Genomic DNA, 23,858 nt, shown 5'->3' on the forward strand with positions numbered 1-23,858 from the left:
GATCTAAACACTAGCGTGGGGAATTGCACGCATACTGAAATGACTTTACCTGCAGGTGGAATTTCCCATCCCACTTTATGGTGCCAAGCAGAGTTGTGTTGCAGTGCAGCAGTTTATTAGCCAGTGAAGGCTATGTAAAGAAGTTGTCTGTTGTTACGGTTCTGCCTTTGTCCAGAAACAGTTTTATGACCACAGTCTCAAAAGTCTTTCTCCCATGGGACAACTGGGATGCATTCCTAAATAAAGAGTAGCATTGCACATGTAAATCTGTCATTTTTCAGACGTTCTGCACGGGTGTCTTTGTTGTCAAAGCGCAAATGCCACATGATGGCCTGATAGCTGTCACAGGGCATTGTATCTTTGATTGCCAGTACAACAGATAGTTTTGACCTGGCATTAACCACAGCACCAACTGTGGTCACTGCGGCTGTTGTGAAAAGAATGGAGATAAACGCAATCAATTCAAAGAGCGAGAGGCAAGTTCATTATACCATGTGAACGTGACTGAGAGAATAAAACTGATTAAAAAAAAAAAAACCTAACTTTTACAAGTAACACAAATTTACAACGGATATTACAGACTCAAATCAAATTTTTGCAGAATTTCTTAAATGAAAGTTTTAAAGTTTTCTCCTGAATTACATCACATGAAAGCTTGTGGGTGAAGGCTTAAATGCCTTAATAGAAAAACAAGCATGGTTGGCTGTGTGACTATTTAGGAGGAACAGACACTATAAATGACCAAGACTGATTTTTATACAAATTGTATCCTACATGGTTAGTGTAATCCTAGAACATTTTATTCTAAGTTCTTCAACCCTGCACATAATTGCTGTCAGCAATTTCTACCCTTTTTAATAACAAGATGGATCTGATTTTTTTTCAGTGTTTCAATAAAGGTGCAGTTGCTCCATCAGAACTTTTTTCATCTCTTACCCTAGTTTGTAGCCGTTCTTCAAGTTTTACACTGTTGTATGATTCTGTAATCCATAAGCTTATTATGAATGCTAGGCCCACTGCCTGTATTCTGGATTCTGTACCTTCCTTTTTGATTAAGGCAATTCTATCTTTTCTCCTCCCTTTTATTACCAGTATTATTAAAACATCAATTTTTACTGGATTGGTCCCATCCAGCCCTAAGATGGCTGTTATTACAGCTATCCGTAAAAAGCCTTGGCTTAACCCAGGGGACTTTTAAAAACTATTGTCCTATTTCTAATCTCCCGTTCCTAATTGTCCTATTTCTAATTCACATAAAATCTTAGAACATGCTGTTGCAGGTCACTTTTAAGACCATCTTGTCTCAAATAATCTGTTTGCATTAATTAAACAATAATGGAAGGGCCTGTGCTTTGTTTACATTATATCTTAACAAATTGATAGCAGTTTGTTGCAATTGGTGGGTTTAGGTCTAATGTGTCACATCTGTCTCATGGCGTCCCTCATGGATCAGCTCTTGTCCCTTGGCATTTTATTATTTACAGTATATGCTTCCTCTTGGTACCATTATTAGATGGCACGGTTTACAGTTTCAATGTTATATTGATGATGCTTGAGTCTATCTACATACAGGAATCATACAAACATTACCACTTCCTGCATTGGTGACCAGTTTGGTTGATGTAAAATATTGGCTGACTGAAAATTTTCTTAGGCTAAATAGTGAAAAAAAAACATAATTATTTCATCCCCAGGTACTGTAAGGAAAATGGACATCTTCATCTGCTAAAGTTTAAAATATTGGCATCATTCTTGACTCCATATTTTCTTTTAAACCACGTGTCAATAATATCACTAAGGTAGCCATTTTTTTTCTTAAGCAATTTTAAGCTCTCTTTCTGATATTACAAGTTATTCATACTTGTTACTTTGTGACTCGAGTATTGCAATGCAGTTTTGATTTTTTGGTCTGGAGCTTAAACAGAATACAATATATGCAAAAATCAGCAGCAATGGTGATTACACATTTAAAAACTTGGGAGCTCATTACTTTTACAATATGAAAATTACATTGACTACCTGTTCTTTTTCATTTTCAGTATAAACGTCTCTCTTAGTTTTAAGGTCCTTCATGGTCTAGGCCAACCAAGGTATCAGCAAAAATGGAAGGGAAGGTCTAAAGGACAGTAGTGAGACCAGCTATGTTATATGGGTTGGAGACGGTGGCACTGACCAAAAAACAGGAGACAGAGCTGGAGGTGGCAGAGTTAAAGATGTTAAGATTTGCACATTGTGTGACGAAGATGGACAGGATTAGAAATGAGTACATTAGAGGGTCAGCTCAGGTTGGACAGTTTGGAGACAAAGTCAGAGAGGCAAGATTGCATTTGTTTGGTCAGGTGAGGAGGAGAGATTCTGGATATATTGGGAAAAGGATGATAAGGATGGAGCAGCAAGGTAAGAGGAATAGAGGATTAGCTTGTTAAGGCTTGAACTTCATAGACAGGTGTGTCCAATCATGAGAAAAGGTATTTAAGGTGGTCAATTGCAAGTTGTGCTTCCCTTTTACTCTCTTCTGAAGAGTGACATCATGGGATCCTCAAAGCAACTCTCAAAAGATCTGAAAACAAAGATTGTTCAGTGTCATGGTTTAGGGGAAGGCTACAAAAAGCTATCTCAGAGGTTTAAACTGTCAGTTTCAACTGTAAGGAATGTAATCAGGAAATGGAAGGCCACAGGCACAGCTGCTTTTAAACCCAGGTCTGGCAGGCCAAGAAAAATACAGGAGCGGCATATGCACAGGATTGTGAGAATGGTTACAAACAACCCACAGATCACCTGCAAAGACCTGCAAGAACATCTTGCTGCAGATGGTGTATCTGTACATGGTTCTACAATTCAGTACAATTTGCACAAAGAGCATCTGTATGGCAGGGTGATGAGAAAGAAGCCCTTTCTGCACTCACACCACAAACGGAGTCGCTTGTTGTATGCAAATGCTCATTTAGACAAGCCAGGTTCATTTTGGAACAAAGTGCTTTGGACTGATGAGACAAAAATTGAGTTATTTGGTCATAACAAAAAGTGCTTTCCATGGCAGAAGAACACAGCATTCAAAGCAAAACACCTGCTACCTACTGTCAAATTTGGTTGAGGTTCCATCATGTTGTGGGGCTGTGTGGCTAGTTCAGGGAGTGGTGCCCTTGTTAAAGTCGAGGTTCGGATGAATTCAACAAATCAACAAATTCTTCATGATAATGTTCAAGCATCAGTCACAAAGTTGAAGTTATGCAGGGGTTGGGTATTCCAACAAGACAATGACCCAAAACACAGTTCGAAATCTACAAAGGCATTCATGCAGAGGGAGAAGTACAATGTTCTGGAATGGCTGCCACAGTCCCCTGACTTGAATATCATGAAATCTATGGAATGATTTGAAGCAGGCTGTCCATGCTTGGCAGCCATCAAATTTAACTGAACTGGAAACATTTTGTACAGAAGAATGGTCAAAAATACCTCCATTCAGAATCCAGACACTCATCAAAGGCTATTGGGAGGAGTCTAGAGGCTGTTATATTTGCAAAAGGAGGCTCAACTAAGTATTGATGTATCTCTGTTGGGGTGCCCATATTTATGCACCTGTCTAATTTTGTTATGATGCATATTGCATATTTTCTGTTAATCCAATAAACTTAATGTCACTGCTGAACTACTACTGTTGCCGTAAGGCTTGTCATATATTAAAAGGAAGTTGCTACTTGGAAAGCTCAGCCAATGATAAACAAAAATCCAAAGAATTAAGAGGGGTTCCCATACTTTTTCATATGACTGTATAAGGATAGACATCACACTCTCTGCATTACAGGAAAATAGAATAAGCAGTCACGAGTAACCACAGAAACCACTTTTTACACACAGGTACCATTGTTAATTTGAAATTGTACTTTGAAAATCTCTTCCAATAAAGATTCTTTCTTCTTAGATAAAACAAATATTTCACTTTTTCTTTTACTTTGTTGTGGAAAATAGTATTATTAACATTAATGTGTTACTTAGATTTGTTGTTATAAATGGATATTTCATACAATTACCAATGTTCTAGAGTCTCTCTCCAAAATGATCATATTTTACCTAGGTCTGAATGTTAATATTGGAATTAATCTTTTTCTTTATATTATTTCAGAATGTGGTTCAAAGAGGTATTTGTGCTTCTCCATAGGTTGTTACTTTGGGACTGTGATGACCGGAGTTATAGTTACTACATAGAGGTCTCGACAAATCAGCAACAGTGGACGAAAGTTGTGGACCGCACAAAGGTCAACTGCAGGTCTGTTGTTTCAATCATTATCTTAACTATAAAAGTTGCATTCTGGTACAGTATTTTATTCCACAAGTGACACATAATTTAAAAATTTCTAAATAATTTGGTGTGTTTTAAATTTTGTCAGACACTTTCAAGATTCCATTTGCAAATGTGAATTGTAAATTACATTTGCGTGTAGTTCTCGAGGGTCTGCAGATTTGCTTGGAAATACACCTAGAGCAAACATTTTTATGCCTCCTTCTTCTGAATCATGGACGAGAGAACATAATCTGCTAACAATCCAATAAGAGAAGCAAATGTTCTGAATGTACCTTGCCTTTTAAATTGTCCTCGTCCTGTGATGTGGTAGAATGACAGGTAAACAAATGTTTGTTTAACCTTGCAGTGAGGCTTACATTGCTTAAAATTAAGTTATGTAGAATTTGAGAACATAAGTTTAAAAAATGAGTGGATGGCTATTTGATTCATAGGGCTCATTTGGCCAGCTTGTAGCCATCCATCCATCCATCCATCCATCCTCTTCCGCTTATCCTGGGTCGAGTCGCGGGGGCAGCAGCTTAAGCAGAGAGGCCCAGACTTCCCTCTCCCCGGCCACTTCTTCCAGCTCTTCCGGGAGAATCCCAAGGTGTTCCCAGGCCAGACGGGAGACATAGTCCTTCCAGCCTGTCCTGGGTCTTCCCTGGGGCCTCTTTTCAGTTGGACGTGCCCGGAACACCTCACCAGGGAGGCATCCAGGAGGCATCCTGATCAGATGCCCGAGCCACCTCATCTGATTCCTCTCGATGCGGAGGAGCAGCGGCTCTACTCTGAGCCCCTCCCGGATGACTGAGCTTCTCACCCTATCTTTAAGGGAAAGCCCTGACACCCTGCGGAGGAAACTCATTTCGGCCGCTTGTATTCGCGATCTAGTTGCTTCAGTCACTACCCATAGCTCATGACCATAGGTGAGGGTGGGAACGTAGATCGACTGGTAAATTGAGAGATTCGCCTTACGGCTCAGCTCTTTTTTAACCACGACAGACCAATGCAGAGCCCGCATCACTGCGGATGCCGCACCAATCCGCCTGTCGATCTCCCGCTCCACTCTTCCCTCACTCGTGAACAAGACCCCAAGATACTTGAACTCCTCCACTTGGGCAGGATCTCTCCCCCAACCCTGAGAGGGCACTCCACCCTTTTCTGGCTGAGGACTATGGTCTCGGATTTGGAGGTGCTGATTCTCATCCCAGCCGCTTCACACTCAGCTGTGAACCGATCCAGAGAGAGCTGAAGATCATGGCCTGATGAAGCAAACAGGACAACATCATCTGCAAAAACCAGTGACCCAATCCTAAGTCCACCAAACCGGACCCCTTCAACACCCTGGCTGCGCCTAGAAATTCTGTCCATAAAAGTTATGAACAGAATCGGTGACAAGGGGCAGCCCTGGAGTCCAACTCTCACTGGAAACGGGCTCGACTTATTGCCGGCAGTGTGTACCAAGCTCTGAAACCGGTTGTACAGCTCTTATCAGGGGGTCCAGTACCCCATACTACCGGAGCACCCCCACAGGGTCCCCCTTTGGACACGGTTGAATGCCTTTTCCAAGTCCACAAAACACATGTAGACTGGTTTGGCAAACTCCCATGCACCCTCTCGGATTCTGCTAAGGGTGTAGAGCTGGTCCACTGTTCTGCGACCAGGACGAAAACCACACTGTTCCTCCTGAATCTGAGGTTCGACTATCCGACGGACCCTCCTCTCTAGAACCCCCGAATAGACTTTTCCAGGGAGGCTGAAGAGTGTGATCGCTCTGTAGTTGGAACACACCCTCAGGGGGACCATCACTCCGGTCTCCCAATCCAGAGGCACTGTCCCTGATGTCCATGCGATGTTGCAGAGACGTGTCAACCAAGACAGTCCTACAACATCCAGAGCCTTGGGGAACTCCGGGCGTATCTCATCCCCACCCCCCGGGGTCCTGCCACCAAGGAGTTTTTTGACCACCTCAGTCCCAGATATGGGAGAGCCCACCTCAGAATCCCCAGGCTCTGCTTCCTCATTGGAAGGCATATTAGTGGGATTGAGGAGGTCTTCGGAGTACTCCCCACTGACCCTAGCGTCCAGTGAGGTCAGCAGCGCACCATCCCCACCATATACGGTGTTGATACTGCACTGTTTCCCCCTCCTGAGACGGTGGACCAAAATCTCCTCGAAGCCGTCCGAAAGTCGTTCTCCATGGCCTCCCCAAACTCTTCCCATGCCCGAGTTTTTGCCTCAGCAACCACGAAGCCGCATTCTGCTTGGCCTGCGGTACCTATCAGCTGCCTCCAGAGACCCACAGGACAAAAGTCCTATAGGACTCCTTCTTCAGCTTGACAGCATCCCTCATCGCCGGTTTTCACCAACGGGTTCGGGGATTGCTGCCACGACAGGCACTGACCACCTTGCGGCCACAGCTCCGGTCAGCCACCTCAACAATAGAGGCACGGAACATGGCCCATTCGGACTCAATCTCCCCCACCTCCCTCGGGATGTGGTCGAAGTTCTGCCGAAGGTGGGAGTTGAAGCTACTTCTGACAGGGGACTCTGCCAGCCGTTCCCAGCAGACCCTCACAACACGTTTGGGCCTACCAGGCCTGACCGGCATCTTCCCCCACCATCAAAGCCAACTCACCACCAGGTGGTGATCAGTTGACAGCTCCGCCCCTCTTTTCACCCGAGTGTCCAAGACATGTGGCCGCAAGTCCGACGACACGACCGCAAAGTCGATCATAAACTGAGGCCATGTCGTCCTGGTGCCAAGTGCACATATGAACACCCTTATGCTTGAACATGGTGTTCGTTATGGACAATCCCTGACGAGCACAGAAGTCCAATAACAAAACACTCCCTATGGGCTCATCACCTATGGGAGGGGCCAAGGAGGTTGGGTGCAGTGTGAGTTGAGTGGTGGCCGAAGGCGGGGACCTTGGCGGTCTGATCCTCGGCTACAGAAACAGCTTATAGCCAATGAGTTCTAATATTTCATCCAATTACTTAGGTTTCTACTTTAACTACATAACGCAGTAGTTCATTCCAGATTCCACCAGCCCTTTGGGTGAAGAATTGCTTCCTGGATTCCAGCTTGAATGCGATTTCCCTTAATTTCTTTTAGGGCTGGGCAAAGTTATGAATTTTCAGTTTGATTCGTTATTTAATAAACTTAAAATGCCATAAACGATATTACGATATACAGCACTTTTATTTCATGTCACTGTACTACTTCTGATCCTTAAATACATTTCGCCGAATCTCCAGCTATCTTCTTATACTTGCACTACCTATGTTGCTTGGTGATGATGAGCATGAGAAAAAAAATATCAAGGATAAGAAGAGGAAGACTTTAGAACAAGTAGTCTTAGCTCTGCTGTTTACAAATAGTTTGTCTTTACCTGGCAGGACAGTTCAAGCAGTACAGTACAGCATCTAAAGATAAAACATGTTACTGTATCTACAATATGCCCTTCTGCCTCCCCAGCAAAATGTTTTGGGTCCCTGCCAAACAAAGTACCATAAAATGTTTATTGTTCAGTTGCATACAATATAAGCGGACAAGCAGCAGGTAAAAGGAGATAACAGCTGCAGTGAGTTGCCAGTCCATTTTGCACTGTTTCTGCTCTGTGTTGGGGAAAAAAAAATAATAGCCTTCATAGTTTTTTTGTTTGTTTTTTTTTGTGTGAATTATTCAACGTTCGTCTATCAGATGTAGGGTAAACTGCATTACTGAATATTTTATATTCATTTTGACAGTAAAATTCAAGTTTCAGAAAGTTATTATATCACTTCACTAAAAGATAGTGTAGGTGCTCGTAGGTAAGGCAGGATCAAGCATGAGTCAAACGTGTGCTGAAAGAAATCTCTCAGTCCATAAGTTCGTTATAAAAGGTTTAGTGAAAATTCAAAGCAAACAGTCCACACAAGAATAAAGAAAAAGGTTGTTACACATATAGAATAGAAAGCAAAAAAGAAATGGACTAAAAATGTCTCTTCTCTAAACTTAGCCTTTTCTTGTAAAACTTCAGTTGTTCTCTGTACTAGAAGATGTTTTACTTTACCTTCACTACGTTTTAAACGTACAACGCTGCACATTCAATAGAGCAAGTTGTGTTATATACTATTGGGTACGTTAAGGCACGGTTTGAAACCGTGTGCCCTCCATGCCTTACTTACGGCAAGGCAGGTCACTAGACTAAGCAGATGTTAGTCATAGTGTAATAACAGTTAATGAAATAAAAATCAAAAAAGTCAAAATAATAACAATATCAGTTTAAGTCCATATTGCCCAGCCCTAAATTCTACAAATGTACTCTTTTAGTAATTTAATTGAAAGAACAAAACATTTAATTATTACAGCTTATAAAAAGAGAAATGGAGACACTTGCTTGACAACTGCATAAGATATTTCAGAATAAACAAAGTCAGATTACGGATAAAGAGGAGTTAATCCATTTAAAATGAGGATAAGTTTGTATTTTCAGACTTTTCATTGGCAATAATCATACAAGTTTAATCTTGTGCACATCTTTGCAGCATCTCATTATTACTCTCTTTTCTTATAAGCTACAAGCATTCCCAATCAAATCACCAGAGAGAGCAGCAGTCCTCCTTTAATAGTAGTTCTGAAACCAAAGAGGTGTAACTGTATCAATGGTTAATAGAAATACATACGCTGTAGGCAGGAAAATTGAGAGAGAACATAAAAAGTAACCATCCTAATAAAGAAAGACAGAGAGGATTTTGGCATATTATTTATATATTGTATTGTAACTTAGCATTACCTGTTTTTAAATGTGTAAACTTTGTACTAATTAATAAGGCACCAAATGTAAGCACTAGCATTCCACAGTCAGCAGTGGAACACAAAGTGCCATGTGTTCCTGTAGGCAAATATTTACAAAACAAAACTCAAAATCTACAAGCTACAGTCTACAAAGCATTAACATCTCCCTAGCTTTACAATTTAGCGCAATTACTGAATGCTGAAAGCAAGAAGCTTATGGGATCCAAATAGTGCTTTCAGAGTTTTTCCTGTTGAAACATCAATCTTGATCCTTTTAAGTTTGATGAGAATACATCTCTGCAAGTCATGCCAGCCAGTTTACTGGGGTGGGAGCCATGATTTTGAACAGTGAATCGGAAATACAGACATCCTTAAGATCAACCTGTAACCTTTACCAACTCACCATTCCAATCAAATGATGAGAATGCTGCATGTGCTGAAAGTATGTGTGGAATTGTGCTTTTCTGGATGGAAGCTTTAGTTTATGTTTTCTTTACCATTAGTTTGGTGCTCCGTCTTTGTCTTTTTGTGTTAAATTCATTGTCACCTTGCAAAGTCATATAACATATACAAATGGCCCAGCATTATGACTTTTTTCGTAGGCTTCAGGGATTCCAGTGTTAAACAGGTCACTAACTATAAGAAACAAACATCAAGCAGTTCTGGCTATCCAGTCTGGCCAATCAGTTTTATGGTCTCTTTGAAAGACAATGGGGCATAAAGCTGCCTGATAGTTGCACTATTACTACTCTACACTCCTCCGCTTCACCCTCCTGTCATCACTGCAAAAGACGTCTGCAGCTTATATGAAAAGCAGAATATTTAAAAAAAGCTGAAGGGCTGGACGTTATTTCCCCTTTCACACTCAAAAACTGTGCAGACCAGTTGTCTATGATATTTGCAGGCATTTTCAACCAATCTCTGGATATGTGCACTGTTTCTGCATGTTTCAATACCTTCATCATCAGTCCAGTAGCAAAAAAAAAAAAAAATCACAGGTCCACACGACTACACCTTTGTGGTAATGAAGATCTTTGAACGCCTTATTCTGAATTACCTCATTATTCTGAATGCCACAAAAGACTTCCTGGACCCATTTCTGTTTGCATACAGAGCCAACCAGTCTGTGGATGATGCAGTAAATTTGACCTAAATAAGCCAGGAGCATATTTGAGGATCTTGTTTGTCTTTAGCTTTGCCTTCAATACAGTTATCCCAGAGGTCCTAGATAAGAAAACTCACCCAGTTCAACCTGCCTAGTTCAATCTGCCATTGGATCACAGACTTCCTTACAGATAGGAAACAGTACATGCAGTTGGACACATAAATGTCAGACCCATTAACCCTTAGTACTGGTGCACCACAGGGATGTTTCCTTTCCTTACTACTCTTCTCAATTTATACAAAAGACTACCTCTAGAGATTTATCTGTCAGACTTATTAAATTTGCAGATGACAAAACACTGATAGGCCTCATTTCATACAATGATGAATCCATATACAGATAAGAGGTGGGGAAATCTAACATTATGGTGCATTCATAATAATGTGGACCTTAACATTCAAAAAGCTCAGGAGGTGATCGTAAATTTCAAGAAACAGCCACCTGCTTACCTGTCATTTGCTATAAATGGCTCAGCTGTTGGGATGACAGAATCATTTAAGTTTCTGGGCACTGTGCTGCCACAAAACCTTAAGTGGGACAATAGCATCACATGCATTATTAAGAAAGCCATTCAGAGAATGTTCTTTTTACGTCAGCGGAGGAAATTCAATCTCCCTCAAGCAATATCCATTCTGACCTCGACAATAACTGTCTGATTTGGTGCCACCTCTGTTCAGTCTCAGGCCAATCTGCAATGCATCATCAAAGCCTGTGAAAGGATCATAGGTTGTAACTTACTGAAGTCCTATATGAGTTCAGGGTAAGTAGGGAGGGCCGTGAAGATTATTGCTGATCTGCCTCACCCAGGGCATCACCTGTTCAGACACTTCCCTCCGACAAATGCACAGTGAAAGCTAAAACAACTTGTCACCTAAAGAGTTTTTTTTTCCATGTGCAGTTATTCTTGTTTAGGACTGAGGTTCTATTCAATATCTATGTATCCATGCGCACTAGACTGCATGGACATTTTAATCCTGCTATCTCTTTATTTTTTGTATTACCTTTGTATGCTGCATCATATTTTATCATTAAATATAAGAAATAATGTATACATATTTTGCATTTTGTGTTATCTTTGTATACTGCACCAATACTATCAAGACAAGTTCCTAGTACATATTAGTGTACCTGGCCAATAAAGTGAATTTTGATTCTGATTAAGCCTCATGCTGACATCAAAATGTGACTAAGCAACAACTAAAAGAAGGAAGCTAAACCTGACACTCATTTCAGTGGTCCCATCCCATCATATAACAAGCTTAACCATAACATCTTTAAACAAGTTTTTTTTTTTGGCCTTTAATAAGAGTGGTTAACCTTGGCATCCTTGATTGTTTAAGTGAAACCACATTATTGGTTTCAAAGTAATTTCTAAAATTATTGGCCTTCTTGATGAATGTGAAAAAACTAACCGTTCAGTGACATTTTTATCATGTAATATATATTTTTAATCAAAAGTAAGTCAAGTCAGCTTTATTTATGTAGCATATTTAACTATGTATTTTTTCACCTTCGTAGCCATAATTAAGAAGTCAAAATTACTGTAGCAATAGTAAAAATGCCTGCTGTAGGGTACAGTTCTTATCTGAACCAAGGCAAAATATACAGTATGGTTTGGAAAATAAAAAAGAAGGGAGAGCACAGTTCGAGTACTCCAGAAATTGTTTTACCTGATTACCAAGTTTCTACATCCATAATTACAACTCATCAACAAACTAAACAACTACTTGGGTGCCAGATTAGATTTGTTGGCTTCTACATATTGATTCATCTTGGATGATTCCACCTAATCTATATACAGTATATAAAAGCCAAATACCACTGACTTACTCATCACGAAATCTCCCGAACCATGATGACTTGGGACTTGAAATTTGGAATGTAGGTTATCCTTGACCTAGGTGCTCGCTAAGAAATGGTTTAAAAAAATTTGTGGTCCAAGCATGAAATTTCTTAGTTTTTTAGACCCGTTTGTATGTCTGTCCACTTTTCATGAGAGAACTACTTAATGGATTTAGACCTGTTTTTGTTTTTTTCTATAATTTGCTTGAACATTCCGTTGATTTTATGACTTTCTCATCGTGCTAAATATCACTGTTCACTTGTGTACCAATTTATTAGCTCAAATTTGAGAGAGACTCATCGGGCTGTGGGGAGGGGGGCAGAGTCCTCCTCATTCACGCGTCTGCCTCGGGGCGTAACCTTAACTGCACTTAGTTAGCGAACGAGAGAAATACTTGAGAGATTTAGATTTTTTTTTTTTCTATGATTGCTTGAACATTCCGATTGATTTTGCAACTTCTTTCATTGGCTAAGAATCATTTCACTTGCAGGAGCAATATATTTGTGCTAATCCGAGACAGAGGCTGCGGGCCAAGGGGAGGGAGAAGAGTGACGTCAGGAGTAGCGAGCTGGGTGGGGCCCTCCTCAATGTCCTGTTTCACTAATATGCAGGCAAAGCTGCGGGGGATGGCTTGTCACTAATAAAATTAATGTACTAATTTAAGTAAAATAAATTTCAAAACATGAAGAGGTTAATATCATACACTACTAGATTTTATTTTTACTTTCAATAATCTTTAAATTTTGTATTTATTAAAGTTACGATTTGTAAATGCAGGCATTGTGGTGTAGTGGTTAAGACTTTGGACCTTGCACCCTGAGGTTGTGGGTTCAAATCTTGGTACTGACACTTGACCTGCCTGTGCTCAAATTGGAAAACCAAAAAGAAATGTCACCAATTGTGTTATAAAAGTAAGTCGCCTTGTGTATTATTATTTTTGAATAAGTAACACTCGACTTGCTGAAATTTATTAGATCGCTTCAAAGATAGGTTGCTGTTCTGCTACAGTTTGAATAAATACTATGGATTTTCAAGTTTAAGTTATGTGTTGAAACACGCAAGTTTTTTTCTAGTGCGATAAAGTCACTGGTACACTTGCAGTATGTATGTTTTTAATTATCTTGATAATATTTAAATATCATTGAACTTACTTTGTTTGCTGTTCGTTTAATATTGTGACTTAACTGAGGAACATAGGCTTGACTGAAATGTGAATCCCTTGACAGAATAGACTGACCAGTTCTTATTTCGGTTAAACATCTTTGTTGTTACTTCATTTCATTACAGTACAGGGAGGTAACAAACTGCAGATCTTATCCCAGTAGAATTGAGTGTCAAGACGAATCAAACATAGACCCACACCCATACACCCTTCCACCAAGCCTTTTCTCAGTTGCCACTTAACCAGAATATCTTGAAGGGGAGACAGTGAAAATCCACATGGCCAGCATGAGGAGGATTTTCAAACTCCACAAAGAAAGGAGACAGAATGGTGGAATTATAAAGCAGGTATGCAAACCACTTCTCTGCCTTGCTGGACCTGTTTTACATTACTAAGTAGCTGAACATAATACAAGAACGCATATAATAATCAGTTTTACCTTTGGGGATATTATATTTTTAATCATTGTTTTGTGCACAAAATCCCAAATGTTTCTTTGACATATTTCTTGTTTTTTTCTGAAGTAGAAGTCTTTTGTGTTTTATTCAAAATGGATTTTAGTGCTGCTGCATATGAGAATGCATGTTAGTAAGCACTTCATTAAATTAACAAAATGTTTGCCCTAAAGGGAGAGCACACTAGATAAATCTGTTTAGTAGGATATGTTTACCTGATTTGCTGCTTATTCTACATCAGATAGGAACTAAAAAAGCTAGCAAACATATTGCAGTGAAAACTTTTTTGTGAAACTGCAGTTTGTTCTGCAATACAGGATATTTCTGACGTAAATATCTGGTCTTATTGTTAGATACAATTAATTGTATTTTTTTATATATTAAATTATTTTTTTAAATAGGACCAGAAGGTCAGGGAGTATGATTCAAGTGAGAAGCAAGATACTAGTGAAGTTGAAAAAATATTTTCAGTACATTGAGAGAGAATACATTTAATTTATACTTGTGAAGTTTTACATACTGTAGTTGTTTCTTAGAAACATCTTAGTCCTACATAGTTTAATAACATAAGCTTCAAATATATGACTCAAAAAAAGCCTCTGTTGTGCCTGAGTTTGCATTATAAAGGTCAGAGAATATTATACACAGGGAAGTTTAATTACCTACATTTGCCTGATATCCCTGAAGTACAGCATTATTTTCATGCACTGCTTAAATTCCCTGGATCAATAACTCTGAAAATTATTGTTACTTAATCAGGGAAGGTAGTAATATTAAATCAGTCCTAACAAAACATTAAGGTTACCATAAATGCAAGTTCTTTGACCAGCACATAGGAAAAATTTTAAAAAATTAAGCTTCAAATTCGCAGTGGTATATCTAAGTTTGAAGGATGTTACACCTTCATCTTTTTTTTGACTAAATGAATTTGGTAATTTTGGTGTGTGATCATATAATATTAGGCAGAGTGGTGGCTCTGAGGCTAGGAATCTGCACTGGCAATCGGCAGGTTGCCAGTTCGAATTCCGTAAATGCCAATAGGGACTCTGCTCACTTGGGCCCTTGTACAAGGCCATTAACCTGCAATTGCTGAGCACTTTGAGTAGTGAGAAAAGCGCTATATAAATGCAAAGAATTATTACTATATAATATTCAAAAGGAAGGAATACAGGAAGCAATTTTTGAAGCCAGCTTACTTAATTTGACTCAGCTAATGCAGACGTTACGCAAGCACTACAATATATAAAATGAAGATGTCAAAATTAGCCTCGGCACTAAGTCTGCTCTTTTAGACCTTGTTATTAATAGTTGATTATGGGTCTTCTGAACTACTTATGCTCTTAGACCTTTGGACCGTGATGTTTTTATTACCACAACTTGACTTTGGCATACAAAGTACTGCTTTTGCTTGTTTCCGATTGTATCTGATGCACAGTAGTTGGATTTTCATAACATTTAAAAAGCATCAATAAAGTGTGAATTCATTTCTGTGATATGACCTGCTAACAAATATTAACTTTGGACTAGCCTGAGGTGGCTTAACTGATAAACCATTCTCATTATATTACATCTTTAGCATAAGACCTGTGAACCCTTCATATTAAAAAGTAATTTTACCATCATGTCAATATTCCATACTGCACAGAGATAAAAATATAATCTACAGATGTATTATAAATGTTATGAAGACCTTTGTTAAGGTCTTGTTATATAAAGAATAAATGAGTAATAGATACTTTTTTCGCAGTGTCTAAACTGTTATCAAATATGGTATCTCTTTTCACTGTTACTACTGATGACACATAGATGTATTTACCTTTGAAACAGGGTCACTCCCTTAAGTACTTATTGGACTGTGTGGAAAAAATAACATTTTGGGTGTTTTTTAAATTTTCTCTGTTTTAATATAAAGAAAACTAAGATGTTTGGGCTCTCTGATCTTTACAGTGCCTTTGATTGTGTTCACTTGCACCATATAATAAATCCTGTGCTAGGAACTTGGGTGTTATATTTGACAGTAACCTCAAATTAGATAAACACATGAATTCTGTTGTTGAGGCCTATTTTTTCCTCAGCTACTAATTTTAGCTAAGACTTCATTTTTTGTTTGTTGCAGATCTTGGAAAGGTGACTCATGCCTTTATTTCCTTGCAACAGGATTACTGTAATTTGTTATATGCTGGAGTTACCCACTAATCATTTTCTTGTCTACATTTGGTCCAAGACACTACTGCTAGGCTTTTGTCTGGCACACGTTAACTTGAATGTGTTTCTCCAATATTAATCTCCTGTCATTGGCATCTGGTCCATTACAGAGTTCATTTTGAGGTGCTATTGCTTCCATTTTAAGTGTCTAAATGGATTAGTATGCTTCTATATGTCCAACCGTTTACACTTAGCTACTCTGATCAGACACTGTTAGCGGTACAGAGGGCTTGACTAAATTGTAAAGGTGAGTGTGCTTTTGCAACAGCCACCCCAAGGCTTTTGAACAGACTATATGCTCAAGTCAGGTCTAAAACAGCTGTAACCATTTTTAAATCCATGCTGAAAACACATTTTATCTTTGGCTTTTGATTAGAATTGGTTCATTTAATGTTTTTATTTTTATTTTTTTTTATTATTGTGTTTTATGTCGTTTTATTTCATTTTATTATGTTGTGGAATGCAGTTCTTTTTATCTTCATATATCTTAATGAGCAGCACATTGGTCAACAATGGTTGCTTTAAATGTGCTTTATGAATAAAGTAAATAAACAACATGAATTTTCTGTAAAGGAATAAGTCATTGTCTTGTTTATTCTGGAAAATTCTGTAGCCTATCTTAAGCGTTGCTCCATCATTAACTGTTGCTTGCCTATCCTAAATAGTCAATACTAAAAATGGCTGAGCATGTCTAATATTTTTCCAGAAATTCCATAAAGTCTACCACTGATGAAATGAGTATGTATAGATTATTTTGGAGCTGATAGTGACATACAGAGCATTACAGTACATTGCTTAAGCAAGTAGTTGATAGGAACATCAGTATAGATAAGCTGAATATTATTAACAACACGCCATAATGGTGTGAATTTTAAAATCTAAGAATGGGAAAGATCAATATCTTTGTTTACTTGTACTTTAGTGTATTCAATATATGAATATGATACTCAGACTCAAAACAGTAAACAAAAAAATGCTCCAACGACCCTGACACAACAAGCGAGGACTTGGATAGAATAGAGGAACAATGTTTTAATCTAGAATTCTACATACAACACCCCATAATGACAACGTGAAAAAAGTTTATTTGAGGTTTTTGCAAATTTATTAAAAATAACAAAAACTGAGAAATCACATGTACATAAGTATTCACAGCCTTTGCTCAATACTTTGTCGATGCACCTTTGGCAGCAATTGCAGCCTCAAGTCTTTTTGAATATGATGCCACAAGCTTGGCACACCTATCCTTGGCCAGTTTCGCCCATTCCTCTTTGCAGCATCTCTCAAGCTCCATCAGGTTGGATGGGAAGCGTCAGTGCACAGCCATTTTAAGATTTCACCAGAGATGTTCAATCGGATTCAAATCTGGGCTCTGGCAGGGCCACTCAAGGACATTCACAGAGTTCTACTGAAGCCACTTCTTTGATATCTTGGCTGTGTGTTTAGGGTCGTTGATCTGCTGAAAGAGGTCAAGAGCGCTCTGGAGCAGGTTTTCATCCAGGATGTCTCTGTACATTGCTGCAGTCATCTTTCGCTTTATCCTGACTAGTCTCCCAATTCCCGTCGGTGAAAAACATCCCCACAGCATAATGCTGCAACCACCATGCTTCACTGTAGGGATGGTATTGGCCTGGTGATGAGCGGTGCCTGGTTTCCTCCAAACGTGACGCCTGGCATTCACACCAAAGATTTCAATCTTTGCCTTATCAGACCAGAGAATTTTGTTTCTCATGGTCCAAAAGTCCTTCAGGTGCCTTTTGGCAAACTCCAGGCGGACTGCCATGCACCTTTTACTAAGGAGTGGCTTCCGTCTGGCCACTCTACCATACAGGCCTGATTGGTGGATTTCTGCAGAGATGGTTGTCCTTCTGGAAGGTTCTCCTCTCTCCACAGAGGACCTCTGGAGCTCTGACAGAGTGACCATTGGGTTCTTGGTCACCTCCCTGTCTAAGGCCCTTCTCCCCCGATCGCTCAGTTTAGATGGCCGGCCAGTTCTAGGAAGAGTCCTGGTGGTTTCGAATTTCTTCCACTTACAGATGATGGAGGCCACTGTGCTCATTGGGACCTTCAAAGCAGCAGACATTTTTCTGTAACCTTCCCCAGATTTGTGCCTCGAGATAATCCTGTCTCAGAGGTCTACAGACAATTCCTTTGACTTCATGCTTGGTTTGTGCTCTGACATGAACTGTCAACTGTGGGACCTTATATAGACAGGTGTGTGCCTTTCCAAATCATGTCCAATCAACTGAATTTACCACAGGTGAACTACAATTAAGCTGCAGAAACATCTCAAGGATGATCAGGGGAAACGGGATGCACCTGAGCTCAATTGTACTAAAAGAAATAGCTATTATTTGAAAAGTACTTTTTTGTTGTTTTAAATGTTTCATACTACATTGTAGCTGCTACTTTAACCTGTTAAAAATTACCATTTTTATGATGTATATGACCACTTGTGTAATGGTATAATTAAGGCTAAAGGAAGAGAAAGGTAACTCAGCACAACTTTTCCAGAAAGCAGCTATGGTTAGAATGTTGTTTTATTCTGTTTGTGCAAGCATTAACTGTTATCTTTTGGATATAAACAATTGCACTTTGAGTCTTTCCACCATTTAATTCATATTCCCTTGAACACTGTGGTCAAATACATGCATTTCTTAAGATAAACAGAGAGGCAATGGAATCGACTAATCAACATATATAGAGTGCAACTAAGGCCACAACACACAAGCACTAAGTTTTCCACAGTGGTTAGATGCAGTAAATGAAGTTGAGTATGTTTTAAAATATAATTAAATATGACAGGCACATAAGAGGCAAGTTTGTTTCCAGAATACTAATCATCAGTTAGTGAAATGCTTTTGGGGGTTTCAGCACAGGCCGAGGATGTGGCAGCTATCCAGCAGTTAAAAAATAAAGAAGAAAAAAAGAGCCAGGTGGGCATTTCGGACTGCATTGCTCACTGCCCTGAGGAAATTTGCAGCTCAGCATGCCAAATGTGGCACCATACCCAGTGACTATATAACAGAATGAGAATGTTTAAAGCTGCTTAAGGTTCTATATTCTAGTTGTAAAGAAGATGGCAGCAAGCATTTTCATTTATACCCCAGGATGGTCTCTACTTCCACTCTGTGGCAGTCGAAAGCACATGAGAGGTCAAAATCTTTCAGTCTGCCGTCACAGCTTCCACCTTGTAACCCACTGACAAGTCTAATTAGTTTTTCTGTGATATGCTTGACAAAGGTCTCCCTTAGAGCAATATGCCATTCACCCTGCAAGGATTAACCTACTTTTTTCCAGTTTGCTGCAACTCCAGATTGTTGTTCTTAGCTATATTTCTTGTTGCTTCGTCTCCATTTAATTTGTTCTGACCTTTTTTTATTATGTGTTATGAATAGTGTGAGAATATCTTTCCTAATAATATTATTTATTGACCATCTCATTAACTTCTTTACTACTGCCAATAAATTAAAAATAACAGTAGATAGTAATAAATTACAACATAAAATTAAACAAAATGTCCCTCTTCTGCATAGTCTCTACATGTACTAGGGATCTAGCCATTTTCGAGCCCATCCTTATTTTCCCCATAAAGCTTATGGACATATTGCAACAAAATAGACATTTTTCTATAAGGTAAATAAATATTTATTAAAACTAAGCTGTTTTTGCTCTTATTGTGATAGTAAACACAGAACACACAAACATTCCCCATGTATACCTTTGTCATCACTGTTGCTGTTTTGTAAGTCACTAATGGCTTGTGGATATGCTAAAAACTAACATACTTTAATTTGTTTGATTTCTTTTTTAATTAGCAACCTGCCAAAGCTCTGAACATATAAATTTCAGCAAAACATGTTAATATCCTTACAGCACCTATAGGCTGTGAAACTTCATTAGGGATCACACATTGCCCTTTTGTATTCTATCTCATGTTCCTTAGCTACTACACCACTTAGTAGCACAATAAAAATACAAACCTAGTCATTTTAATAAATATAAGAACTTATTTTTAGGATCCACTTGAATATTTTGGTCCAGACTTGGGAATAAAAATGCTGAACATTTCTAAATGCAGGAAAATAAAAGTAAGTAGACTAAGCAGCATTTCTCTGAGAATTTGATGAGAAATGTACTTCCTTTGTTTATTAGTATGCTGGTATACACACTTCATGAGAATTTATACTGGTGTAGAACCTGCTCCTTTAAAATATAATGTTAAGAAGGTGGCAGTGTGTTTTGTAACTCTGTTCTCCTAAATGTATACCTCTTTCAGAGCTGCACATATGACTGTACCGAGTGTCCTTCTTGTAATGGATTCACACAGTTTACTTTTGGCTGGTTTACAGACACAGAAGCGCACATGGCAGCTCAGTGGTTCAGCAGAGCAGCAGATGGCAGCATCAGCATGGGACTCCCCATGCTCATTCAAATTTCAGCTCTCTGACTATCAATCACACTCTAATTATTGTGCTGCAGTCTCAGCTGCTATTCCTTATGTGGAAACAGAGGAGCGCTGCTATCTGTGTTAAGCTGTGTTGTTACAGCTTTGGAATGTGTGTGCTTTGCCAGACAAAATCCTTCTACTTCAGCGTTCTTTTTACTTAAGCATGCAGGATTTCAGAGATATATAGAAACACCATGATTGTATTTGATTTTCAGGTTAGGGAAAAAAAACATTTTTATTTCATCTTTCATGGTACATGCCTTAAATATTTAGCAGAGTAGTCTTTAAACAGAGAAATGTTTATACAATTTGAATGCAACTGAACAAGTAATTGCTTCAGCTGATATAGTGACTTATGGTGGGAGCCTGCTCTCCAGTTTGTATGGCTAATGAATTCCCAGTTTATACATTTTAGAAAGAAGCCTGAATTGGATGTATTTTAGGAAGATTCATTTCCGTTGCCAAAAGCCATTAAATGATCTTGGTATACTTTATTTTCAGATCTGTTCTTATGCATACCTGATTAAACCTAATTTATGCAGAACAACCAGATTGTTTACATTAAATAACATTCTTCAACTTACTGTTTCCAAAGAATGCAAAATCCTTTTCATTCTCATAAAATGTCTCGGTCTTGGTTATACTTTATGATTTCTGCATTCTCCTTTCTCTTTAAGGATTAGTTTTTCATTTGTTCATTCAATCAATTGTTTGTAAATTTTGGAAGACCTAATTTACTTTTTTTTTACATAATGTAAAGCCTCTTAGAGTAATTTACCTTTGTCTTCCAGGGATACCTGGTAAGTTGATGGTACGGTGCGTTCTAATGGAGCATGTACACATGTTTTTTTCATCATTTAATCGCCAACATTTTGATGAAGATTGGGATCTAATCTGTGGCATCTACAGTAGGTCTGTGAAGAGGATTACTCTGTTCTGTTTTGTATATTGTATTCACCCCATTTTTGACACCTATTGCATGCCCAACCTACCTGGAAAGGAAGGGGCATGTCTCTAAATTGCCTTTTCCAAGATTTCTTCCATTTTGTTTTCCCTGCAAGGGTATTTGGGAGATTTTTTCTTGTCTTTTTAAGGAATCAAGGCGCTTGGGGGGGCTGTGAATAAACAGAGCCTATTAATGTCTATTGCAGCGCTCCGGATTTCGGGCTGTACAATAAATAGTTGTTGTTGCAATCTAAGCAAAACTAATTTGTACCTTTTATCTATTTGAGTAATGTAAATGTAGGCTGTGATTTAATTTTAATTTATTATATTCCATCCACTCATCCATCTTGTAACGCAATTGTACAGTTGAGGTTGTAGACATGACATTCAAGTCGAACTTAAAAGAGTTATTTCAATCATGTGGTTTCATGCATTTCACATATCACTTTTGACTTTGTGGTTTGCAGTCTAGCTCTTCAGCTACTAGACCACACAGCACAAAGGAGGTGTCTGATCTAAGCCAACACTTTAACAAGATTAAATGATTTTTTTAAATATTAAGTTGCTTCACCTTGCATCATTGCCATTTATGATTCTTTGCATCTAAACCCTACCCTTTTCCATCAGGTGTTATTGGTATCTAATTTTATAGTAGTAAATACAAGCAAACACATAAAAATGCATAACTAAAAAAATACCTTTACTTATTCAATTAATTTCAGTTTCTCCTTAATAACCACCTTCTACTTATGAACTCTGCACTCTTTATAGCAATAACAAATACAGTATGAAAATGTTCAATATGAATAAGGAAACATCATGCATACAAAAGCATGCATATATTGTATATTCATATACATTGTACTTTTAAGTCCAAATTCTAACTCCTGTAGATCAGACACCTTTTAATGAGCTGTTCCTCGCCTTCTCCATACTTTTTTCTTGCCATCATTCTGGTAGAGGTTGATCTTGGTTTCATCTGCCCAAAGAATGTTTTTCCAGAATTGTGCTGGCTTTTTTATATGTTCTCAATCTAGCCTTTCTATTCTTGAGGCTTATGAGTGGCTTGCACCTTGCAGTGCACCCTCTGTATTTACTTTCATGCAGTCTTCTCTTTATGGTAGACTTGGATATCAATACGCCTACCCCCTGGAGAGTGTTGTTCACTTGGTTGGCTGTTGTGAAGGGGTTTCTCTTCACCATGGAAATGATTCTGCGATCATCCACCACTGTTGTCTTCCGTGGACGTCCAGGGGCCTCATGTATAACGCCGTGCGTAGAACTCGCACTATAACATGGCGTAAGCACAAAAGCGAAATGTGCTTACGCACAGAAAAATCCAGATGCAGGAATCTGTGCGTACTCCAACTTCCACGTTCTTCCGCTACATAAATCCCGATCAGCATGAAAACTAACGCTCGTGCACCCGCTTTATGTAACGCCCGAACTCCTCCCAGAATTACGCCTCTTTGAATATGTAAATAAATATAAATTGCCCTTAAGCTCAGCCTTCTGTGAAAAGACAATGGGAAAAGCACGGGAGAAATATAAGAATTTCAGCGAATACCAAGTGGAGGCAAAGGAAAAACATACTATTTGTTCAAATAAACCGTGGTATAATCAACAAAAGGAAGTTGATCGAGTGACATAGCGTGTTGGAGAAACTTGAAAGCTCACGTTCACAAAATCGCACAGTGCCGGAAATAAAAAGAAGTCACATATCAAAGTCGCCGTGAAAAGCCGAGTTGTAGCCCACTGTCTGAGTGTCATATGAAAGCTTATTAGGGTACAGAGAAAAAGGCACACAGTGGGGAAAAAGCCGAAATGTCAACTTCAATCTCGACATTTCCACTTTAATCACGTAGTTTATTTTGTCATTAAAGTAGAACATCATAAACTTCATCTTAAAATCGTTTAATTAACCAGTTTCTCAAATCACATCGTAATTAAAGTAGCATGTTAAATGCTTTGTTTTGTATTTGATCTTCTATGTGCCTATGTGTGTGAATCACTACTTGCTTCTTAAACCGGCTCTCTTCCTCCAACTGGACACAGAATCCATTACATTCGTGATATTACAGCTCTCTGAATAACTAAAATACTGAGATGTATAAGTGATATCATTTTTATTATGATAGGAGTTAAAGCACGTTATTAAACATGTTTTCACTTCGATGAAATAATTTATTGCAGCAGTACTCAGGGGCGGCTCTAGGCTTGTGGTGGCACTGGGCAGAGGAAGAATCGGTGGCTCCTTAAGCCCGCCAATGTCAGGAAAGTAGCTTATGCACGGTGGATGGCCGTCCGTTGCAGACACTGCATAGCCGCCTCGTGCTCATGACACAAGCATTTAACTTTTGCCGAAATTTGTCTCTGCGTTTTTAGCTGTGTTGTTATTTTCTCTTTCTGTTTTATATTCAATATATATTGGCGTAGCCGTCACTGCAGTCAGTGCTTTTCTTTCCCCAAGTAACCGATCGCCACACAATCAGCTCTGTAATAGAAGTTAAGCCATCTGTAAGCTTAGCGCCGATTCTTCAAAACGTTTAAAGAACATTGAAATATCTT

General features: G+C 38.8%; 1 protein-coding gene across 1 annotated transcript in view; it reads left to right on the forward strand.

Annotated features, from left to right (window-relative positions):
* Positions 1–23,858, forward strand: part of btbd9 (BTB (POZ) domain containing 9) — a 142,108-nt gene that overhangs the window by 96,479 nt on the left and 21,771 nt on the right. Inside the window, exon 9 of the mRNA XM_039748354.1 lies at positions 4,160–4,267. Coding sequence (XP_039604288.1) covers positions 4,160–4,267 — 108 coding nt within the window. The remainder of the gene's footprint in view (positions 1–4,159; positions 4,268–23,858) is intronic.

The sequence above is a fragment of the Polypterus senegalus genome, chromosome 3, assembly GCF_016835505.1.
Source record: "Polypterus senegalus isolate Bchr_013 chromosome 3, ASM1683550v1, whole genome shotgun sequence".
Lineage (NCBI taxonomy): Eukaryota > Metazoa > Chordata > Cladistia > Polypteriformes > Polypteridae > Polypterus > Polypterus senegalus.